The 16,852-nt window shown below is 38.7% G+C and overlaps 1 protein-coding gene, 1 non-coding gene and 1 pseudogene across 2 annotated transcripts; 2 read left to right on the forward strand and 1 right to left on the reverse strand.

The window, feature by feature from the left end:
- Nucleotides 1–1,233: 1,233 nt before the first annotated feature.
- On the reverse strand, nt 1,234–4,602 carry LOC110487183 (gastrula zinc finger protein XlCGF17.1-like). The gene is made up of 2 exons (XM_036948652.1): nt 4,009–4,602; nt 1,234–2,576 (listed from the first exon to the last, which is right to left on the reverse strand). The coding sequence occupies exons 1-2, from the start codon at nt 4,340–4,342 to the stop codon at nt 1,816–1,818; spliced, it is 1,095 nt and encodes a 364-aa protein (XP_036804547.1). The 5' UTR covers nt 4,343–4,602; the 3' UTR covers nt 1,234–1,815.
- Nucleotides 4,603–9,727: 5,125 nt separating this feature from the next.
- LOC118940061 lies at nt 9,728–11,628 on the forward strand (annotated as a pseudogene).
- A 5,083-nt stretch (nt 11,629–16,711) lies between these two features.
- Nucleotides 16,712–16,805, forward strand: trnai-uau. Its single transcript has 2 exons — nt 16,712–16,749; nt 16,770–16,805. It is a non-coding gene; the product is annotated as a tRNA-Ile (tRNA).
- The last annotated feature ends 47 nt before the right edge of the window (nt 16,806–16,852 follow it).

The following is a 16,852-nucleotide window of genomic DNA, read 5'->3' on the forward strand; positions in this document are numbered from 1 at the left end:
CTAAATTCTCAAAACTCTGACCGATTGAAACATCATCTTGTCATCCTGACATCTTTTAAAGGTAATTAAGTTGAAGTATTATATTTTATTAGAGATACGTGTTATCATTGTACCAGGCATTTAGAGCATTAAGGCATTTGCATGTTTTTGATTAACGCTGTGTGTGACCGAGTAACAAATTGTGTATTTTGAAGTGTGTTTGATTGTAAAAAGACAAAAAACAGAGTGTTTTCAAAAATAAACGGTAGTCTTATTTTGTCTCGAGTAAAAGGTTCTCTCAAAGACAGTTAACACTCAAACACAGGGAAATCATATAGAGACTGGTAGGACTAGTGCTTAATAATAACTCAAGGACCAAGGACCAACTCAAGGTGGTGAAGCAAAGAGTCTAGAGGATAAAGGTGGGGTTCACACATCCCAGCTAGAGCTAGACCGTTGAGAGTGACAAGGCAAAATACCTCTCTACGCGGACAACGCTTCGATATAGAGAGAGGCAGGGCTACGCGAGCGGTCCTGGTTATACCGAGATAACCTGAAGTATCTATAGTGCCCTGTCCAATCCAGGGAACGGGACGCTAACCACCTCTAGCACCCCGCTGCCGGCAAAGGGGCGGGGCTGAAGGTTTCGTATCGCGACACTACCATGGTGCCTTATTCTATTCTACTGTATTAGCTACCATGGTGCCTTATTCTATTATAATGTATTAGCTACCATGGTGCCTTATTATATTATAATGTATTAGCTACCATGGAGCCTTATTATATTATAATGTATTAGCTACCATGGAGCCTTATTATATTATAATGTATTAGCTACCATGGAGCCTTATTATATTATAATGTATTAGCTACCATGGAGCCTTATAATATTCTAATGTATTAGCTACCATGGAGCCTTATAATATTCTAATGTATTAGCTACCATGGAGCCTTATTATATTATAATGTATTAGCTACCATGGAGCCTTATTATATTATAATGTATTAGCTACCATGGAGCCTTATAATATAATAATGCATTAGCTACCATGGAGCCTTATAATATAATAATGCATTAGCTACCATGGAGCCTTATAATATAATGCCTCCATTAGCTAACATGGAGCCTTATTCTACTTTTTATTTTTCATTTCTTTCAAAAGTTTAATATTATATTGAGACTGACAAAGACACGTTTTTGTTGATCGATTGGTGAGAATATAAAATAAACTTCACATCTACTGCACATCTGTATTCAATGCAAATTCAGATTTATTCAGTCAACAGATAATATCAAAATAAACAACTCTATACTGCTTCTACATAGTGGAATTGGTGGGAACATTCATGTTTTTCAGGTCAACAACTTATCAATGTTGTTATAAAAACGCCATCACATTTTCATCGTCCTTTAGCTTGACGACTAGTAAACAAATTAACTAAATGAAACAAAACGACTAAATTCAAGAGGTTTCAATGTTCAAAATCAAGAAATGCTCATTCTATTAATCTATTCCATAATTTACATGGTGCAATATCTAAATCATGTATTCAATCAAATTAATTTAGCGAAAAGCCAGATCACATCAAATCCAAGAGGTTTAAGGTTAGCATCAAGAAATCCAAAACTCCATTCATCTATATAATAATGAACATTTAGCAATATCCCCAAAACATAATGAACAATATTAGAGGGTTTATACTCGTATGCAATGGATGAATGGTAGTATTTATCATCTCCAGATGAAAACTTGAAAAGAGTAGGTCTATTTTGTTAATGATTTCATGTTAACAATATGATTTCATTTGGCATAAACAAAAACCTAAATTCTCAGGTCAAAAACATAAGTCAGAACACAGCCTCTCTATTCTCTCATGTGATTTCAGGTCCTCTGCCTGGGAAAATGTCTTTCCACAATGAGAGCACTGGTAGGGCTTTTCCCCTGTGTGTATCTTTTCATGCTTCTTCAGGCTACTTAAGCGGGTAAAACTCTTTCCACACTGGGAACATTGGAACGGCTTTTCCCCTGTGTGTGTCCTCTCATGCTCCTCCAGGCTCCTTAAGCGGGTAAAATGCTTTCCACACTGGGAACATTGGAACGGATTTTCCCCTGTGTGTATCCTCTCATGCTCCTCCAGGCTCCTTAAGCGGGTAAAATGCTTTCCACACTGGGAACATTGGAAAGGCTTTCCCCCTGTGTGTGTCCTCTCATGCGTCGTCAGGCACTTTAAGCGGGTAAAACGCTTTCCACACTGGGAACATTGGAACGGCTTTTCCCCTGTGTGTGTCCTCTCATGCCTCTTCAGCCTGCTTAAGCAGGCAAAACGCTTCCCACAGTGGGAACATTGGAAATAATGTGTGTGTGTCCTCTCATGCGCCTTCAGGTTGCTTAAGCGGTTAAAACACTTTCCACACTGGGAACATTGGAAAGGCTTCTCCCCTGTGTGTATCCTCTCATGCCGTTTTAGGTCCCCTGATTTGGAAAACCTCTTTTCACATTGGGAGCAGTGGTGTTGTCTCGCTGGTTTGGGCGTCTCTGGGTCTGGTCCCCCCGAAGGACTCTTTCCGCTGTCAGAGTGAGAGTCTGGTCTCTCTCCTGCCAAAGACAAACAGATTATTTAGTTAAATACTTAATAGAGACCTGAATAAAACTTCTACATGATAAAACTGGCTCCATGTTAGAGGAGGAGCCTGGTGAAGAGCTCCGGTCTGAGTAACTGACTGATGCTGCTCCCTCTGTGACGTCGCTGCCCCCTCTGTGACGTCGCTGCCCCCTCTGTGACGTCGCTGCCCCCTCTGTGACTTCGCTGCCCCCTCTGTGACTTCGCTGCCCCCTCTGTGACGTCGCTGCTCCATCTGTGACATCGCTGCTCCCTCTGTGACATCGCTGCCCCCTCTGTGACATCACTGCCCCCTCTGTGACATCGCTGCCCCCTCTGTGACATCGCTGCCCGCTCTGTGACATCGCTGCTCCCTCTGTGACATCTCTGCTCCCTCCTTTTAAACTACTGCCCAGCCTTTCTGAACTGCCTGACTGAACAACACCGTATCATCTGAAGCTGTGGAAGACCATCACTACTATTGTTATACTATCAGGTTTAGTCTAGTTAACACCTTATCATCTGAAGCTGTGGTAGACCATCACTACTATTGTTATACTATCAGGTTTAGTCCCCCAATCACCTCATGAATTAAAATATTACTCTGACGTTTTTTATTCATGCCCCCCTTCAGTCCTTGATTTTCCCTCAATAAGTCTAAATAATGATATCATTGTATATATATATATATATGTATGTATATAATGATAAATAATGATATATATATATATAAAATGGACTGTCATTGTTACAATCTTAATCTTCATTTCAACTACAAGACTGACATTACCCACTGAGGAGGGCATGTCATTTACCCTTTTAATGTAGACCACATGGCCAATTCAGTACATTTTTTATATGAATAAAAGCTTGCTAGAATTACCAAATTCAGCATTTTGACATGTCCCTCGGTCAAACATGTATCACTTCCAGGATAATTTTACACCCCCCCCCCCCCCCCCCCCCCCCCCAAAGCCCAAAGCCCAAAAGGTTGAATTGCTACCTTTATAGGGTTACTGTTCCCATATGGCCATATTTCCATGTTACAGCGCGTTGGAGGAAAACAGATGGAAGACAGATGATAGACAGAGGCGTACCTGGCCTAATTAGCTATCAGCGACTCCTAACACCTGTGTGTAAACGGAATACGGACGACACAAAGGTGTTGTCGCTGAAAAACGCTGTCGGCTGCAACTGTGTTAAAACCGGTTAGAACAGTATGCTGCAGTAAGAGTATATTTGTGAAATTATTTTTGATGTGATATGAAAGTGGAGAGATTTATGTTTCTGGAACCGTACCACAATTGAGAATGGATTCACATTTAGATGTAGTACTTGTCTGTTTTGGAGCCACTTCGCATCAAAGCAGAGTCACGTCCATTAGTGGGCTAACAGAGGTTGTGATCCTGTTATTAAGAAAGTACTTACTGGTCTTAATCAGATCTTCTGTCTCCTCCTCGTCGTCTTCTTTCAATGTGACAGTCATCTCCCCCTCCTCTCCTGCATCCTCCTCTTGCTCTTCCTCCTCTTCTTTTACTGTAACATCCTCCTCTTTCACTCTGAACGAGTCTTCCTCTTCTTTCACAGTAACGTCTTTCTCTTCGTCTTTAACCGGAACAGACTCAACCTCTACTTGTTTTTTAACGGTGACATCCTCCTCTTCTTTCTCCTCTTTCACGACAATGTTCAGCCACAGACCCTCTTCCTCCGCCCAGCAGACCTCCTCTTCTTTATCCGGAGGAGAGTAGCTCAGTGAACTCATGGTCGGAGATGTTAGCTAGGTAGCATTAGCGACAAGCCTAGCTCTAAGCTAACTTATTAAGCCAGCTAGCTGAGTAACAATGTACATATAACATTAAATAAGGTAACTAGCTAAACAACAGAACTTTAAAACACCAAAACAGTGTAAAGAGCGTGAATGTTGTAGCTATGTTTGCCAGAAAGCTACCGAGGTGTCTGACTAGCTGTTGTTGTTGAAAGAACGTCCCGTCCACTAGATTATACGTCACACTGGCAGCGTCGCCTGAAAGACGCTCATCGCCATCTGCTGACTGGAGTTGGTAACGCAGTTGAGAGTAAAAGTGTATTTCATTTAATTTAAAACATACTTTCTATCTGCTACGTATCTGACTGCATTTAAGGAAATGTCACATTAATTCAGTAAAACAAACAAATCTGCACCATGGTTTAACAGTGATCTAAGTTCTGTGAAAGCGGCTGGGAGCAAACTGGAGAATAGCTAGAGGAAATCAAAGCTAAATGAAAATACATATGAAGTGTGTAAAACAGTATTTAAACATTATTAAAGTGACCAGTGTTCCATTATTAAAGGGACCAGTGTTCCATTATTATAGTGATCAGTGTTCCATTATTAAAGTGACCAGTGCTCCATTATTATAGTGATCAGTGTTCCATTATTAAAGTGACCAGTGTTCCATTATTAAGGGGACCAGTGTTCCATTATTAAAGTGACCAGTGTTCCATTATTAAGGGGACCAGTGTTCCATTATTAAAGTGACCAGTGTTCCATTATTATAGTGACCAGTGTTCCATTATTATAGTGACCAGTGTTCCATTATTATAGTGATCAGTGTTCCATTATTAAAGGGACCAGTGTTCCATTATTAAAGTGACCAGTGTTCCATTATTAACGTGACCAGTGTTCCATTATTAACGTGACCAGTGTTCCATTATTAAGGGGACCAGTGTTCCATTATTAAAGTGACCAGTGTTCCATTATTATAGTGACCAGTGTTCCATTATTATAGTGACCAGTGTTCCATTATTATAGTGATCAGTGTTCCATTATTAAAGGGACCAGTGTTCCATTATTAAAGTGACCAGTGTTCCATTATTAACGTGACCAGTGTTCCATTATTAAAGTGACCAGTGTTCCATTATTAACATGACCAGTGTTCCATTATTAAAGTGACCAGTGTTCCATTATTAAAGGGACCAGTGTTCCATTATTAAAGTGACCAGTGTTCCATTATTAAAGTGGCCAGTGTTCCATTATTAAAGTGACCAGTGTTCCATTATTAAAGTGACCAGTGTTCCATTATTAAAGTGACCAGTGTTCCATTATTAAAGTGACCAGTGTTCCATTATTAAAGTGACCAGTGTTCCATTATTATAGTGACCAGTGTTCCATTATTATAGTGACCAGTGTTCCATTATTAAAGTGACCAGTGTTCCACTATTAAAGTGACCAGTGTTCCATTATTAAGGGGACCAGTGTTCCATTATTAAAGTGACCAGTGTTCCATTATTAAGGGGACCAGTGTTCCATTATTAAAGTGACCAGTGTTCCATTATTATAGTGACCAGTGTTCCATTATTATAGTGACCAGTGTTCCATTATTATAGTGATCAGTGTTCCATTATTAAAGGGACCAGTGTTCCATTATTAAAGTGACCAGTGTTCCATTATTAACGTGACCAGTGTTCCATTATTAAAGTGACCAGTGTTCCATTATTAACGTGACCAGTGTTCCATTATTAAAGTGACCAGTGTTCCATTATTAAAGGGACCAGTGTTCCATTATTAAAGTGACCAGTGTTCCATTATTAAAGTGGCCAGTGTTCCATTATTAAAGTGACCAGTGTTCCATTATTAAAGTGACCAGTGTTCCATTATTAAAGTGACCAGTGTTCCATTATTAAAGTGACCAGTGTTCCATTATTAAAGTGACCAGTGTTCCATTATTATAGTGACCAGTGTTCCATTATTATAGTGACCAGTGTTCCATTATTAAAGTGACCAGTGTTCCATTATTAAAGTGACCAGTGTTCCATTATTATAGTGACCAGTGTTCCATTATTAAAGTGACCAGTGTTCCATTATTATAGTGACCAGTGTTCCATTATTATAGTGACCAGTGTTCCATTATTATAGTGACCAGTGTTCCATTATTATAGTGACCAGTGTTCCATTATTATAGTGACCAGTGTTCCATTATTAGTGACCAGTGTTCCATTATTATAGTGACCAGTGTTCCATTATTAAAGTGGCCAGTGTTCCATTATTAAAGTGACCAGTGTTCCACTATTAAAGTGACCAGTGTTCCACTATTAAAGTGACCAGTGTTCCACTATTAAAGTGACCAGTGTTCCACTATTAAAGTGACCAGTGTTCCATTATTATAGTTTTTTTAATTGTTTTAATTTATTTTTTATTTCACCTTTATTTAACCTTTATTTAACCAGGTAGGCTAGTTGAGAACAAGTTCTCATTTGCAACTGCGACCTGGCCAAGATAAAGCATAGCAGTGTGAACAGACAACACAGAGTTACACATGGAGTAAACAATTAACAAGTCAATAACACAGTAGAAAAAAGGGGAGTCTATATACATTGTGTGCAAAAGGCATGAGAAGGTAGGCAAATAATTAGTGACCAGTGTTCCATTATTATAGTGACCAGTGTTCCATTAATATAGTGACCAGTGTTCCATTATTAAAGTGACCAGTGTTCCATTATTAAAGTGACCAGTGTTCCATTATTAAAGTGACCAGTGTTCCATTATTACAGTGACCAGTGTTCCATTATTAGTGACCAGTGTTCCATTATTATAGTGATCAGTGTTTCATTATTAAAGTGACCAGTGTTCCATTATTAAAGTGACCAGTGTTCCATTATTAAAGTGACCAGTGTTCCATTATTATAGTGACCAGTGTTCCATTATTATAGTGACCAGTGTTCCATTATTAAAGTGACCAGTGTTCCATTATTAAAGTGACCAGTGTTCCATTATTATAGTGACCAGTGTTCCATTATTATAGTGACCAGTGTTCCATTATTATAGTGACCAGTGTTCCATTATTAAAGTGACCAGTGTTCCATTACTAGTGACCAGTGTTCCATTATTATAGTGATCAGTGTTCCATTATTAAAGTGACAAGTGTTCCATTATTAAAGTGGCCAGTGTTCCATTATTAAAGTGACCAGTGTTCCACTATTAAAGTGACCAGTGTTCCACTATTAAAGTGACCAGTGTTCCACTATTAAAGTGACCAGTGTTCCACTATTAAAGTGACCAGTGTTCCATTATTATAGTTTTTTTAATTGTTTTAATTTATTTTTTATTTCACCTTTATTTAACCTTTATTTAACCAGGTAGGCTAGTTGAGAACAAGTTCTCATTTGCAACTGCGACCTGGCCAAGATAAAGCATAGCAGTGTGAACAGACAACACAGAGTTACACATGGAGTAAACAATTAACAAGTCAATAACACAGTAGAAAAAAGGGGAGTCTATATATACATTGTGTGCAAAAGGCATGAGAAGGTAGGCAAATAATTAGTGACCAGTGTTCCATTATTATAGTGACCAGTGTTCCATTATTATAGTGACCAGTGTTCCATTATTAAAGTGACCAGTGTTCCATTATTAAAGTGACCAGTGTTCCATTATTAAAGTGACCAGTGTTCCATTATTACAGTGATCAGTGTTTCATTATTAAAGTGACCAGTGTTCCATTATTAAAGTGACCAGTGTTCCATTATTAAAGTGACCAGTGTTCCATTATTATAGTGACCAGTGTTCCATTATTATAGTGACCAGTGTTCCATTATTAAAGTGACCAGTGTTCCATTATTAAAGTGACCAGTGTTCCATTATTATAGTGACCAGTGTTCCATTATTATAGTGACCAGTGTTCCATTATTATAGTGACCAGTGTTCCATTATTAAAGTGACCAGTGTTCCATTACTAGTGACCAGTGTTCCATTATTATAGTGATCAGTGTTCCATTATTAAAGTGACAAGTGTTCCATTATTAAAGTGGCCAGTGTTCCATTATTAAAGTGACCAGTGTTCCACTATTAAAGTGACCAGTGTTCCACTATTAAAGTGACCAGTGTTCCACTATTAAAGTGACCAGTGTTCCATTATTATAGTTTTTTTAAATTTTTTAAATTTATTTTTTATTTCACCTTTATTTAACCTTTATTTAACCAGGTAGGCTAGTTGAGAACAAGTTCTCATTTGCAACTGCGACCTGGCCAAGATAAAGCATAGCAGTGTGAACAGACAACACAGAGTTACACATGGAGTAAATAATTAACAAGTCAATAACACAGTAGAAAAAAGGGGAGTCTATATCTACATTGTGTGCAAAAGGCATGAGAAGGTAGGCAAATAATTAGTGACCAGTGTTCCATTATTATAGTGACCAGTGTTCCATTATTATAGTGACCAGTGTTCCATTATTAAAGTGACCAGTGTTCCATTATTAAAGTGACCAGTGTTCCATTATTAAAGTGACCAGTGTTCCATTATTATAGTGACCAGTGTTCCATTATTAAAGTGACCAGTGTTCCATTATTATAGTGACCAGTGTTCCATTATTAAAGGGACCAGTGTTTCATTATTTAAGTGACCAGTGTTCCATTATTAAAGTGACCAGTGTTCCATTATTAAAGTGACCAGTGTTCCATTATTAAAGTGACCAGTGTTCCATTATTAAAGTGACCCGTGTTCCATTATTAAAGTGACCAGTGTTCCATTATTAAAGGGACCAGTGTTTCATTATTTAAGTGATCAGTGATTCCATGTCTATGTACATAGGGCAGCAGCCTTGAACGAGCAGTGTTGAGTACTGGGTGGAGGCCAGCTAGTGACAGTGATTAAGTTCAGGGCAGGGTACTGGGTGGTAGCCAGCCAGTGATGGCTATTTAACAGTCTGATGGCCTTGAGATAGTAGCTGTTTGGTGCAGTTGCTGTACCAGGCGGTGATACAGCCTGACAGCATGCAATCATGGATTCATTGTAGGACCAGAGGACCTTGTGCATTACAGATAACATAACAACCCAATGTTAATATCCCAGGACAAATTAGCTAACAACAGCAAGCGAACTAGCTAAATTGCCATGAATGCTTTTCGACCTGTCCCAAAATGAATGTACTTGGTTCAGAGTTAATTTTGATATTTCAACCTGCGTGTCCTGATCGCGTCTGGTGTGGATGGACAAAATCAACATGCATAAATGTATTAGAGTAGTTTAATGCAGACCTGTAGCTACATGTGAATATGTACGTTACGAATACACGAGGATACATGAGGTGATAATAGTTTCGTGTAGCTTAGTTGGTAAACCATGCCCCACACAACGCGGTTTGATACCCGAGCGGGACCAGTATGAAAATGTATGCATATACGCTAATGTAAGTCGATCTGCGTCTGTTTAATGAGTAACATGTTAAACAATTAAGACCTAATTCAGGACTTAACTCCAGTCTTGACCGTATACTGTCAGTTGCGTGCTACAGAGGTGGCTGACTAGCTGTTGTTGTTGAAGAAGCGTCCTGTCTACTAGATTACACGTCACGCTATAATATATATTTTCCTCAACTGCGTTTTACCTTCCGAAATAATATCCTATTGGTAACAGAAGTGTGTTTAAAACACAGCTTTATTGGTTAATCTATTTTGTCTAGCAAGCTACCGAGGTGTCTGACTAACTGTAAATGCAGAGGGTCTTTTACTCAGTTATAAAGAATTCTTATCACTTTACAAGGTCCCTGTAACACCTAAAGATTTTGCAATTGTTTTAGATGCCATTCCCTCAGGTGTTGCTATGTTATTCAGGAACGTGTCAAGACCTGACCCTCAGAGCCTACCTTCTGTTGACCCTGTTGACTCATCAGTAGGAAAGATTTGTTTCTCTTTTGGTCCATTCAACAACAGAGCGATACGAACCTTGTTTCAGCAGGATGTTGTATGTATATACCTTATGTCATGCCTTATGTCATGCCTTATGTCATGCCTTATGTCATGCCTTATGTCATGCCTTATTGGAATGGATTTATTGATAATATCTGTTGGGAAAAAAGTTTGGATGTTGCCACACACATACCTACTTGTTAACAAAACTAAGGAAGTTTCCTTTAAAATTATTCATAAATATTATCCTGCCAACCACTATATGAAGAAGTTTAAGGAAAACATCAACTCAAATTGCTCCTTTTGTAATGACCATCCAGAAACTGTGTTGCATCTTTTTTGGCATTGTATGCATGTAAGAAAACTGTGGCAAGACATCAGTAGGTTTATAATTGAACACATCAGAACACAAACACCAGTGGAGACCCACAGGGAAGAAACCTTACCGCTGCTCTGACTGTGGGAAGAGATTCCCCTCTTCAGCTGGCCTTAAAAGACATCTGAGAATCCACGCAGGAGAGAAACCTAATAGCTGTGATAAATGTGGGAAGAGTTTTAGTGTTACAAGCAGCCTGAAAGCACACCAGAGAACACACACAGGAGAGAAACCTTACAGCTGTTATCAGTGTGGGAAAAGTTTTACTTCATCTAGCCACCTGACCATACACCAGAGAACACACACAGGAGAGAAGCCTTATAGCTGTGATCAATGTGGGAAGAGTTTTGTTACATCTAGCTGTCTGACCATACACCAAAGAACACACACAGGAGAGAGACCTTACCACTGCTCTAACTGTGGAAAGAGTTTTGTTATCTCAGGAAATTGAACATCACACCAGAGAACACACACAGGGGAGAAGCCTTATAGCTGTAATCAATGTGGGAAGAATTTTTCTCACTCAGGCAACCTGATAGCACACCTGAGAATACACACTGGAGAGAAACCTCATTGCTGCTCTGACTGTGGGCAGAGATTCATCTTTTTAGCAGATCTTAAAATACATCAGAGAATCCATACAGGAGAAAAACCTTACCACTGCTCTGACTGTGGAAAGAGTTTTGTTTCATCAAAACATTTAAAATCACACCAGAGAACACACACAGGAGATAAGCCTTATAGCTGTGATCAATGTGGGAAGAGTTTTGGAACATCTAGCAGCCTGAAAACACACCAGAGGGGACACACAGGAGAGAAATCTTATAGCTGTGATCAATGTGGGAAGAGTTTTGTTACTTCTAGCAGTCTGACTATGCACCAGCGGACACACACAGGAGAGAAACCTCATAGCTGTAGTCAATGTGACATGAGATACTCTGATAAAAGATCTCTGATTAAACACCAGAAAATACATGAAGTAGTTGTTTCATGATATCAATGAAATAATGTTACAATGTAGAATGTTTTAACATTGTAGTAGGAGTATTTTAATGATGTCACAATGTAGAATGTTTTAACATTGTAGAAGGAGTATTTTAATGATGTCACAATGTAGAATGTTTTAACATTGTAGTAGGAGTATTTTAATGATGTCACAATGTAGAATGTTTTAACATTGTAGAAGGAGTATTTTAATGATGTCACAATGTAGAATGTTTTAACATTGTAGTAGGAGTATTTTAATGATGTCACAATGTAGAATGTTTTAACATTGTAGAAGGAGTATTTTAATGATGTCACAATGTAGAATGTTTTAACATTGTAGTAGGAGTATTTTAATGATGTCACAATGTAGAATGTTTTAACATTGTAGTAGGTGTATTTTAATGATGTCACAATGTAGAATGTTTTAACATTGTAGAAGGAGTATTTTAATGATGTCACAATGTAGAATGTTTTAACATTGTAGTAGGAGTATTTTAACGATGTTCTGTTGATTTAAGTGTCATGTGGATATGAGCCTCATCAGGGGAAAAATCCAGGCTCTGTAATGAAAGAGTATTATTTAACCAAAAAAGTGTTGTGTTACACTTACCTCGTTGGTGACCCACTTGAATTAAAATGCATTACTTCAAAATGTAGCTAGCTGTTTTCTACAAATTGTCCTCTACCCAGTGATGTACACATTATTCCCAGATTCCGTGTGGTGTTTGAGCTGTTAGTTTAATTTTGGAGACATATAATTGAAACACATCCCTCCAAAATGTAGCTGACTGTCTTCTGCAGGTTGTCCTCTAACCAGTGAGGTGAAATATATCTCCAATTTCCCTGTGTTTTGTTTAGTTGTGTCAGTTTCAACAGCAACCTACAACCTGATTTCCCCCCTAATCGATATCAGTGATTTATTACTACCTGTTAAAACAACAGTGTTTCTGGTGCTTGTGCAGTTTATAAGGAGCTTGTTTTAAAAAAGATACAAGTAATGTGATTATTGTGGCAGATGTTTGTGCACATTTTATGTTTAGGTTTTCAATATACCCCTAACTGTGGTATAATTGGTGAGCAATGGTGGTTGACCTTCGTGGTATAATTGGTGAGTAATGGTGGTTGACCTTCGTGGTATAATTGGTGAGTAATGGTGGTTGACCTTCGTGGTATAATTGGTGAGTAATGGTGGTTGACCTTCGTGGTATAATTGGTTAGTAAATATTTCCGTTTTTATTTTCATAGAGTTGATTAGTTTTCCCTGTGAAGCGCACTGCGTTGCATCCGTGTCTGAAATGTGCTTCATAAATAATGCTCGGTTTGATTTGAACATATCGTACAACAAATTAACCCAATGACCGACCAATCAACAGACTCAACACCAATGAACCCAATGACCGACCAATCAGCAGACTCTTGCAAAACAAATGAACCCAATGAACCGACCAATCAACAGACTCTTGCAAAACAAATGAACCCAATGAACCGACCAATCAACAGACTCAAAACCAATGAACCCAATGAACCGACCAATCAACAGACTCAAAAACCAATGAACCCAATGAACCGACCAATCAACAGACTCAAAACAAATGAACCCAATGACCGACCAATCAACAGACTCAACACCAATGAATAAACATGTACAAAGGCAACAAAAAATATCTTGGTCCATGAATAGTATCTTAGTGTGAATAACAGTATAAATGCAGTCACTGGTAAAATAGTGCATCATATGTAAGTTTATTATCTCTTTTCAACCAATCCGGTACATTTTTTGTTGAAAAAATAATAATCTATATTACGTCAAAGGATTCAACTACTGAAAACTGAAACAAACAAATCAATCCCACTTTTCCATCCTGCTGAAGACGTGGTGGAGAGGTGAACACCACCCCCGGCTCTACCAGGGGCTTGAGGTGGTCTCCCACAGCTCTGCTTACGTTCTGTGGCCTTGCTGTTCTATTTCTTGACTGCCCCTGACACACAGGAACACATGTAGTCATATTATACTGAACAAAATATAAAAGACCCAGAAATGTTCCATATGTAGAAAGAGCTTATTTCTCTCAAAATTTGGCCTCAAATTTTTTTACATCCCTGTTAGTGAGCATTTCTCATTTGCCAAGGTAATCAATCCATCTGACAGTTGTGGCATTTCAAGAATCTGATTAAACAGCATTATCATTACACAGGTGTACCTTGTGCTGGGGACAATATAAGGCCACTCTGAAATGTGCAGTTTTGCCACACAACACAATGCCATAGATGTCTCATATTTTGAGGGAGCGTACAATTGGCATGGGATATCCACCAGAGCTGTTGTCAGAAAATTGAATGTTAATTTCTCTACCATAAGCCACCTCCAACGTAGTTTTAGAGAATTTGGCAGTACGTCCAATGGTGTCGTTTGGGGTTGTGGTACGGGCAGGCATAAGCTACAAAGACAATTGCATTTTATTGATGGCAATTTGAACACCTTGACAAGAACCTGAGTTCTATTGTTGTGACATACAGTGGGGCAAAAAAGTATTTAGTCAGCCACCAATTGTGCAAGTTCTCCCACTTAAAAAGATGAGAGAGGCCTGTAATTTTCATGATAGGTACACTTCAACTATGACAGACAAAATGAGGGGGAAAAATCCAGAAAAAGACATTGTAGGATTTTTAATGAATTTATTTGCAAATTCTGGTGGAAAATAAGTATTTGGTCAATAACAAAAGTTTATCTCAATACTTTGTTATATACCCTTTGTTGGCAATGACCACTCAGATCACACCCTGACCAAACAAAACCTAGAAACATACAAAGCAAACTATGGTCAAGACGTGACACAAGCCTATTGGGAATTCTTGATCAATTATTGATCCAAAAAAGACACACACCTGTTCTGGGTTAATTCCATAGCTGTTTGCATGGCTTGGTAGTGTATTAGCCGGGTATGAGACATGATAATTAATACAATTGAAGTAAAGTATAAAATAAACAGTATTATCCTAAATTGAGAGATGAATTTAAAATCACATCAACATCATAATCTTTCAGAATGTACCTGTTTTCCGAATAGAATGACATGTATACAGATCATATTACAACTCTTTGTGTTTTGTCTTAGTGGTTGTTTCTTTAGTAAATAGGAAACTCAACAGTGTGTTAGTCCGAGAAACATTATTGAGATGGTTGGTTTATTGTTGTTGAAAAGCTTGAAATGTACACACATTGAGAAGTGATATTGCAGCAACAGTTTTAAAGGGGGTAATTGTATCAAATATATACCCTTGCATGTTTGAATTAGAGCTCCTTTAAAGTGTTCACAGTCATCACAGCCTGGTAAACACGTTCTTGTAAGTTGTCTACGTTGACATTTTAGGTTATGTCTCACAATGTAACATAATAATACTAAAGATTATGATAATAATGTTATATTATTTGTATAATAATACATATCTGCAAACCAAATGTATTTCTGAAAACCCCTTTTTGCGTCTTCAATAGTTGTAGATGTTCCAACGTTCGTAGATGACCCTCAGGGTCATATAACAACCAGGGTTGTTGTAGAGTGGGCATCAACACTCAGGAGTCAATGTCCTATCTTTTGTCTTTTTCATAGCCTGAGAGAGAGAGAATATATTCCACACTTAAATAATAGGTCATCGTTCACGCACACACAGCCCTGTCTTCATAGTTGTTTATGGTTTATTATCATAGTTTTGTCATAGCTTCTAATTATCGTTTCTAATCACAGATTGAATATAGTTGGCCTTGGTTTCTAATCATACTTTCTAATCAATAAGTGGGTCAAGTTGACCCTAAGAGGGCAGAAGCTATTGTTTACAGACAGTATGAATAAAAAACATTGTTTCATTGTATAAATAGTCTTCATTTTTAAAAACACACATGTAAATGCCTATAATTAATACCTATCATTCTTTAAATAATATATATATCTATACACACACATCACCTTGAATATTCAGCTCTCCTTCAAAAAAGTTCCATGAGGAAGGAAGGATTCCCCGATTATAATTTTATCTGTCCTGGGACTGCTGCCTGGTGTTTGGAGTTAGGGTAAGGCCATGAGGAAGGAAGGATTCCCCGATTATCATTTTATCTGTCCTGGGACTGCTGCCTGGTGTTTGGAGTTAGGGTAAGGCCATGAGGAAGGAAGGATTCCCCGATTATCGTTTTATCTGTCCTGGGACTGCTGCCTGGTGTTTGGAGTTAGGGTAAGGCCATGAGGAAGGAAGGATTCCCCGATTATCATTTTATCTGTCCTGGGACTGCTGCCTGGTGTTTGGAGTTAGGGTAAGGCCGTCAGTACAAAAACGTAGAATAGCATCTGTTTCATCGGCTCTTCCGAAGTCGTTCAGAGTGCACACTTTTCGTTTTTTAACTATCTAAATATTCTTGGGTATGCGGTTATTTGGACTTACGCCGAAAATTGTGTGATGGTGAAGGGCTACGTAACGGACAGGGCGAAGGTTTGCTTCTGAGAATCCCCGTCTAACAGTCGCTTCCCCAATCACTTATGTCCAGTAGCCTTCAGAAATATCCATTAGGAGGGATTCACAGACTATCTTTTTTTATCTGTCCTGGCCACTATATATTCGGGGCTGTTGGCCTGTGCTAAAGCTGTGCTAACATAGTGTTAAAAGTATGTTCCACTAGACTCGCTCCGCGTTCCGTCCCTAACTAGAGAATGTACGGAATGAGTTTACAGGGCCGTGGTGGCATTTTTTCGGGAGATATCATGTATGCAACACCCTGTATATTTGGTTTAGAGAACAAAGGCAGTGAATTCAAACAACAGGAGCGGATGTCGAGACATTTTGTCTACAACCGGGGTGGGGGCATCGGGCGCTTATTAGAAATATCAATGTTTAACCCCGGGGTGGGGGGCACCGGGCGCTGATTAGAAATATCAATGTTTAACCCCGGGGGTCGGCAGATATCTGGACATGCTGTATGCATGATAGTGCAAACCTTGGTTTCAAACGATCTTCTATAGAGATAAAGTGCTCTGAGTGTGTATGCCTGGGCAATGTTATAATTCAACATTTTTACGCCCCACACACACAAACATTTGTAATCAGTGTATCAGGCTCCTGTGGCGCAATCGGTTAGCGCGTGGTACTTATACAGCAGTATGCAGCGAAGCAATGCCGAGGTTGTGAGTTCGAGCCTCACCAGGAGCATGCGCTTTTCTTGAACCAGAAATTGTCCAGAAAAGGACCATTTTTCA

This window comes from Oncorhynchus mykiss, chromosome 17, assembly GCF_013265735.2.
Source record: "Oncorhynchus mykiss isolate Arlee chromosome 17, USDA_OmykA_1.1, whole genome shotgun sequence".
NCBI lineage: Eukaryota > Metazoa > Chordata > Actinopteri > Salmoniformes > Salmonidae > Oncorhynchus > Oncorhynchus mykiss.

Bases quoted from the DNA above. Each gene is read 5' to 3' on its own strand.
- LOC110487183 (XM_036948652.1), bottom strand. From the start codon at position 4,342: ATGAGTTCACTGAGCTACTCTCCTCCGGATAAAGAAGAGGAGGTCTGC. The intron at 2,577-4,008 runs GTAAGTACTTTC...TGTCTTTGGCAG, and splicing joins AGAAGATCTGATTAAGACCA to GAGAGAGACCAGACTCTCAC.